The following is a 6554-nucleotide window of genomic DNA, read 5'->3' as shown; positions in this document are numbered from 1 at the left end:
TAATCCAAATTTGAAAATTTTGGTTCAAATCAGCAGCAATATGTATACGGAAGAGGTCAGGAAAGGGGTACAACAGTGTCCACAGCCACCTGTAAAACACAGGGGAGGCTCTGTCATGATTTGGAGCTGCATTTTGGAGCTGAATTTTATGAAATTTGATGGAACTATGAACACAGAAAACCACCATGCACTACCATCTGGAAAGCATCTGCTTGGCAACATCCTCATTTTTCAGCATGACGGCGATCCCAAACACAGTAAAAGCATACCTGGGTAGAAAAACACACACTAGAACACTATCACTCATGGATTGGCCTCCCCAGAACCCAGATCTATACATTATTGAAGCACTTTACCTGTATATAGAAAATATTCGGAGAACAGGAATTACAATTAATATAAGTTTGTTTTTTATTTATTTATTTTTGTCTCATTACATAGCTTTACCCAACTAACTTACCCAAAAGTGATTTTTCATCTTTCCAGTACCCAATTCTCTTATTTTTGAAGTAATTTAAATTAGTGTAAGATCCTTTATGATAGTTGTATGGCTCAAAGCCCACTCACACTAAGCAAATTAGCCTTGTAAGGTGGTGTAACAACATTTTTCTGTGGCAGTTAGTTTGAATACTTTATGTGTGAAGCCAGCTTATAAGATTTTACAGTGTAGTTCCCACAGGACAGTGAGGCAAATAGTTGAAGTATGTAGATGTACAGCGCACATATTTACACATGTTGCTCTGATTTATTTTCATTTCCTGGAGGTTTAAACACATCCAACCCTTACCCCTAAACCATGATTCAAATTCTACTCCTAAAATTTCCTGGTTTACCTCAGAGAAAGCTACATTTATCCTAGTATTGAGATTCTGGTCTCCACAATGTGATTAATACAACTGTGGACACACACACACCACACACAAATTAATAGCTGTCACTGTAAGCTTTAGCAGGCACAGTACAGCCTGCTGTAACCTTTCCCTGGATTACCAATATAACTCCTCATCAGGGTGTTAGCTCAGCACTAGCAGGGGAGGAACAGGCGAGATTGATGCTATTTGTCTCCTCACACATGCTAAGATAGAGGTCACATCTTACTGAACTAAGACAAGAGAGACAAAACACAGTCTTTCTCCTCATTCATTCATTCTCCAGCAGTGAGAGAGAGGACTCACAAATGAAGCAGTTTGAGAGCCTGACCTCATTTCAAAGATGAAGATACAGAGTCATTTATAGCTGCACCATAGACAGATGGACTGGCAGACAGATGGACTGGCAGATATAGTGGGTCTTTTAGATCTGATGAAGCATATAGTGGCGTGAGCACATGGAGTGGGTTTTGTCTAATTGAATTCATTATATGCCTAATATCTGTGACAGAGATATTAATATATAGGTAGTTGGTCTCACTTTCTTGTAACAAAAAGGGACACTAGAACTATAAATGCATGTGTGCTATGTAGAGGGGGAAAAAATGCAGAAAGACGATAAGTCATTTGCTTTGCAAAAACAGATGGCTCGCTTTAAGACCCATCCCACAATTGACCTCCCCTTTCCTAGAAGCCAGTAGGCTCTGCTAGCTGTCAGGGAAAATCACCGTAACCCTGTTGTCACTCTAGCCGATCAACTTGCCTGATGAAAGTGAAGTCCCTTTCAGGGCAACAGCAGCCCCTGGTATGGTAATGGCATGTAGGCCACATCCCTTTTGCTTGCATGTCCCCTGTACTTGACATTTGATGATTTCTGTAGCTATGTGTCCTTCTAAAGGCCCGAGGACAGTTGTGGCTCTTGGATACCTGATGTCACTCTTCCGCATGGTTTGTCAGTCAGCTCTGACAGTGCAATGTTTGTCAAACGGGAATGAAAGGAGGAAAGGATTAACCGTGATTAAGCCTAAAATAATATCTTTTTAGTGGAGGATTTTTGCATGTACAAAGGCATCTGGTACACATTTCACAAGTCCCATATTCTATAGTTGTGTCTGAGCTTTTAATGCTCATTAACAGTGATTTTTTTTTTTGTCCAGATTTTTTCTGCCTGCTCGTCTTATCCATTTGCTTGCTTGTGTAAATCCCAACTACAAACTCCAGCTCTGATCATTTGAAAGTAATACAGTAATAAAATTCCTTTACTTGAGTGGATAAAACTGCATCTGCCAGCCCAAAGTATCTACTGTGTACATGCATAATGCAGCCACTTAGCACTGGTAGGGAAAAATGACAGCTCATTAAAGGTCTAATGTGAGAGTTTGATACTTGTGAAGCCCATCCTTATTCAGAAGTGTGGAGCACTGAGAGGAACCTCTACAGTTCTTCAAAGGATGATGACATGTCAGAAGTTGAAAAGAAAAGGCTAAGGGTGGAACAGAGAAGTGCAGGTCATACTCACTGAAGTGAGCTTTGTTGAAGCTTCACCTGCTTTGAACTTGCTTGTGAGATCTCTTTTTTTTTATTATTTGTGATCTGATAGAAGACTGCTGATATGCACCTGCATCGGTGAAACATGCAAGCGGGATGCCACACAAGTTTATTGTTTTAATCTCTTACATTCTTTGATTTTTTCCCCCATCTCTAATAACCTGAAATCCTTTTATGCACAATTTAGATCCGCCACTGGATGGCGCACGAGTATCTGCATTCGACTCAAAAAATTGCTCGTTTAAGTCTCAAATTAGTAACATATACATGCATGCTGAATGTACCATGTAACTGCAAGGTTAACCGCTGTGGTCCCCTTCATTTCGGATTAATCAGACAGAGACATGACAAAACCAGAGCATATAAATGACAGACACCAAGAGCAAGTGATCTTTGCCATCCTCAGGGGCCCCTGAACTCGCAGCATTGCACGTATGACTGTGCAAACAAACCCATTAGTCCACGCAATATGTCTTAATTGTGGGGCACTTCTGAGAAGTCTCGTTGCAGTGGCCACACACAAAAAATGGGCGTGAGTACTCCCTCGAAAGGCAGCCCAGAGACTCTTGCTTTTTTGCAGCAGCGATCTGAGCGCTCAATTTACAGTCTTGGAGGGTGGGACAGAAAGCACACCACCGAGATGGATAACGCAGGTAGGTCGTGCTTTATCTTTCCTCCATAGAAATGCCTGAAAAGTGTTTGCTTCATCACAATGATCAGCTAGGACGAGGACAGAGGAACGTAACATCTTTTTGGACATTTTAATTTGGTACAAAGTGCTGCAGCGCACATTTCCATCAGCAAACACGCCACTGAGGCACAAATAGTTGCGTTGATAGGATAATTATAAAGGAGGATCAGCTTCTACACTGTAATTTTTAGAATTTTTGTATTTAATGATCAGTTGCTTTTCACTTTACGCACGACTGTCATTTTACGCACTCGGGTTACAAGTTTATTACCCGAACTATATAAGATCCCATTAATGTTACTGTCTCACATGAGAACTATTTTTTTTTTTTATGTCAGGATTTTCAACAACAGTTGCCTGAATACTCTCCCAAAATCAACTAAGGCGTGCAGGAGGGAGGGGAGTCTCAGCCGGAGAGAGTCTGAGTGCGTCTGTGTGTCAAAAGGTGTTTGAGAGAGTGAGGGAGCATCACATATTGAGGAAGAGAGAGGGAAAGATAGAAGGGACCGAGTCTGGACCAGGTGATCGAGTACTAACAAACCTCCAAGGGGCTACCGGGTTGTATTAGTGTGGACGGGATCAGCGATCCAACCATGGTGCCAGCGCGCTGCCCGGGACGCTGTGCCATCCTGGCACTGGCCCTCCTCTTGGGATGCGGCGTGGCTTTTTGCCTCGGCCAGAACGACACGGAGCCGATAGTTCTCGAGGGGAAGTGTCTAGTGGTGTGCGACTCGAACCCTTCTTCGGACGGCGCGGTCACCTCTTCACTTGGCATTTCAGTCCGCTCCGCTGGGGCAAAGGTGGCTTTTTCAGCCGTGCGTGGAACCAACCATGAGCCGTCAGAGATGAGCAACACGTCTATGACCATCTATTTCGACCAGGTCAGATGTCCACTGAATTTTGCATCAACACACTCCACCCACATCTGATATAAACCCGATTTTATTCTAAAGTATTATTTTCTCCTGGTACATTATGTTGGGTGGGTAGAACTTATGATCTTGCTTCACTGATTTTCTATTACTACCAACGTTCTATGTGATCTGAGCCAGGAGTTTTACTTATCCAACGAGCACAGCGTTATGTTATATTTCAAAAGGCTTCATATGCGTAATTGGCGTGATTTGGAGATGCGCCGCCAGCTGATCATCCATGCAGGATCATTTACCGCAAGCGTCCTAGGCCTCGGCCGCATTTAGATATGCAATGTGTTGCTTTTGATTAGATATTCCAATAAGTTTTCACGGTTGAGGTCTTTGGACAGCGGCCTGTTATACGCCTTAAATTGGGAACCCTCCCAAAGTGCGACTGAAGTGCTGCCTGAAACATTTGGCAAACCAGAACCAGACTTACTGGCTGATACGCCTCTTTTTAGTCACTACACATACCAGGCAGAAACAATACAATACCAATAACCAGCTGTTGTGTTGAATGAAGCATGCATATGAAAAAAAATAAATAAATAAAGCACTGTCTCATTGTGCTCCCTTTCTTATCATAGGTTTTAGTGAACATCGGCAACCATTTCGATCTCAAAGCAAGTGTTTTCCAGGCTCCGAGAAGGGGAATCTATAGTTTCAGCTTTCACGTGGTGAAGGTCTACAACAGACAAACCATACAGGTGAGCACTTATGAAAGACACGGTGTGCATTCTGCATTTACTGAGTACAGGACTCAACTCCAAGTTTGTTGCTGCTCTTGATTGCAGGTGAACCTGATGCAGAATGATTATCCGGTTATATCAGCATTCGCCGGTGACCAGGACGTTACGAGAGAGGCGGCCAGCAACGGAGTACTGCTGATGGTTGAACGGGAGGACCGGGTCTATCTGAAGCTGGAACGGGGCACCTTAATGGGCGGATGGAAATACTCCACCTTCTCAGGCTTTCTAGTCTTTCCTCTATAATCTAATCTGCGATGACTCACGTCGCATGGGACTCTGCTTAGTTGAGGAACAAGAAAACAAAAAAAAGAAAAAAAAACAAAACAAAAAAAAACATGCCATTTATTTTTAACTAAAATAACTGTCAGCCAAGGAAGCCGACGAATATCTGTATACCTACACTTGTCCACTATCTAGTCAAATATGAACGTTTCCTTGGAGTTTCATATATTCAATCCATCGGCCAACTCTAACGCAATCTGGATGATTCAACGTATTAAACCGGCCAGTGGCGCGTGCTTGTCGGGTACATGGATTTTTTTTTTCCTTGCTTGGAAAACAAACTTTGCCGACAGACAAACGGGTGTATCTGGAGGGAAATGGACAAAGGAGAAGATGAGGAGTGGATGAACTGAATCCTTGGACAGGCCAAGTGTGTTATGCTCTATTTTATGTTTGTATAGCCTTAAAGAATTTATGGTTTCCGTCCAAGTGAAGTATATGGAATTATATGGACAACAAGAGAAGAAGTGCTTTCACGCCCAAGGCATTTTTTTGCACGAATGGAAGTTTTATCTTTATGTTTTGTGCTGTCAATGGTGTTGCGTTTGGATGCTGAACATATTGAAAATAAGCCAAATGTAGGCCGCCGATGAGTTTATTAAAAGAGAAAAAAAAAGGCGACATATTTCAGCCACCGGAGACGACTTAGAGCCCTTTTATTAAAAAAATAGTAACAATGCTATAATTTATAAAGTACATATTCACATTATTGTGTGTTCTACATTTCGGAATCTGCGTAGCTTTGACTGATTTAATGTTCAGTGACGTTGCTCACCAAATGTACATTGTGGAAATAATAGAAAAATCCTCATGTCCCGCTTAATAAAAGGTATTGTATTGTATAGGCTAAGCGCATTTATCAGTTTTTATTTATACAACTTTTCACTGAAAGGAGATATTTAGGATCAAGAAAAAAAAAACAAATGTTTGCAAATGAAGTTCAAAGGCCTCAAGAGGGAACAGAGACAACTGTGAGCAGCTCACGCCAGTCGCTGTCCGAGGTGCTAAAACGCACCAGTAGGCTTCTTATTGAAAAAAGAGAAAGAAAAAGTTACTCAGCAGCTCTTTTACAAGTCAAAGACATCAGCGAAAGCACTTGTTGCTACTGATTGGAAACTGCAATATAATAACTGAAAATCTGAAATATACATTTATGCATGCACTAGTGAGAGAAGCCAGTACTGCAAAGCGTTCCTGACTATCAAGTTTCAGCACAGGGCCGCACACAACGGAAACATCCTTCTTTTATGGCGGAGGCGAAACTCACATAAAATGGACAAATATTCGGAAGCGTCAAAGAGAAGGTTTATAAATGTGGTTTAAAAGGGTGAAGATCGTCTTAAGTGTAGCCTGTGCGTTAAGTTTCTCCGCCTGTGGTGAAGTTTTGTTTAGTTTTTTTTTTTTTAATCCGGCAACTGGATGCCATCTTGTTTGAAAATGAGCGTTTTTGGATACATAACTCTCTCCCTCCCTCTTTCTTTCTCTCTTACACACACACACA

The 6554-nt window shown here is 41.9% G+C and overlaps 1 protein-coding gene across 1 annotated transcript; it reads left to right on the top strand.

Moving 5' to 3' along the window:
* The first annotated feature begins 2824 nt into the window (after positions 1-2824).
* On the top strand, positions 2825-5876 carry cbln2b (cerebellin 2b precursor). Its single transcript, XM_030756644.1, has 4 exons — positions 2825-3070; positions 3447-3989; positions 4610-4729; positions 4817-5876. The coding sequence occupies exons 2-4, from the start codon at positions 3702-3704 to the stop codon at positions 5012-5014; spliced, it is 606 nt and encodes a 201-aa protein (XP_030612504.1). The 5' UTR covers positions 2825-3070; positions 3447-3701; the 3' UTR covers positions 5015-5876.
* Positions 5877-6554: the final 678 nt, after the last annotated feature.

The sequence above is a fragment of the Archocentrus centrarchus genome, chromosome 20 (assembly GCF_007364275.1).
Source record: "Archocentrus centrarchus isolate MPI-CPG fArcCen1 chromosome 20, fArcCen1, whole genome shotgun sequence".
NCBI classification, from domain to species: domain Eukaryota; kingdom Metazoa; phylum Chordata; class Actinopteri; order Cichliformes; family Cichlidae; genus Archocentrus; species Archocentrus centrarchus.
Note: the sequence above shows the minus strand (reverse complement) of the source record. Positions and strands in the feature narration are given on the sequence as shown.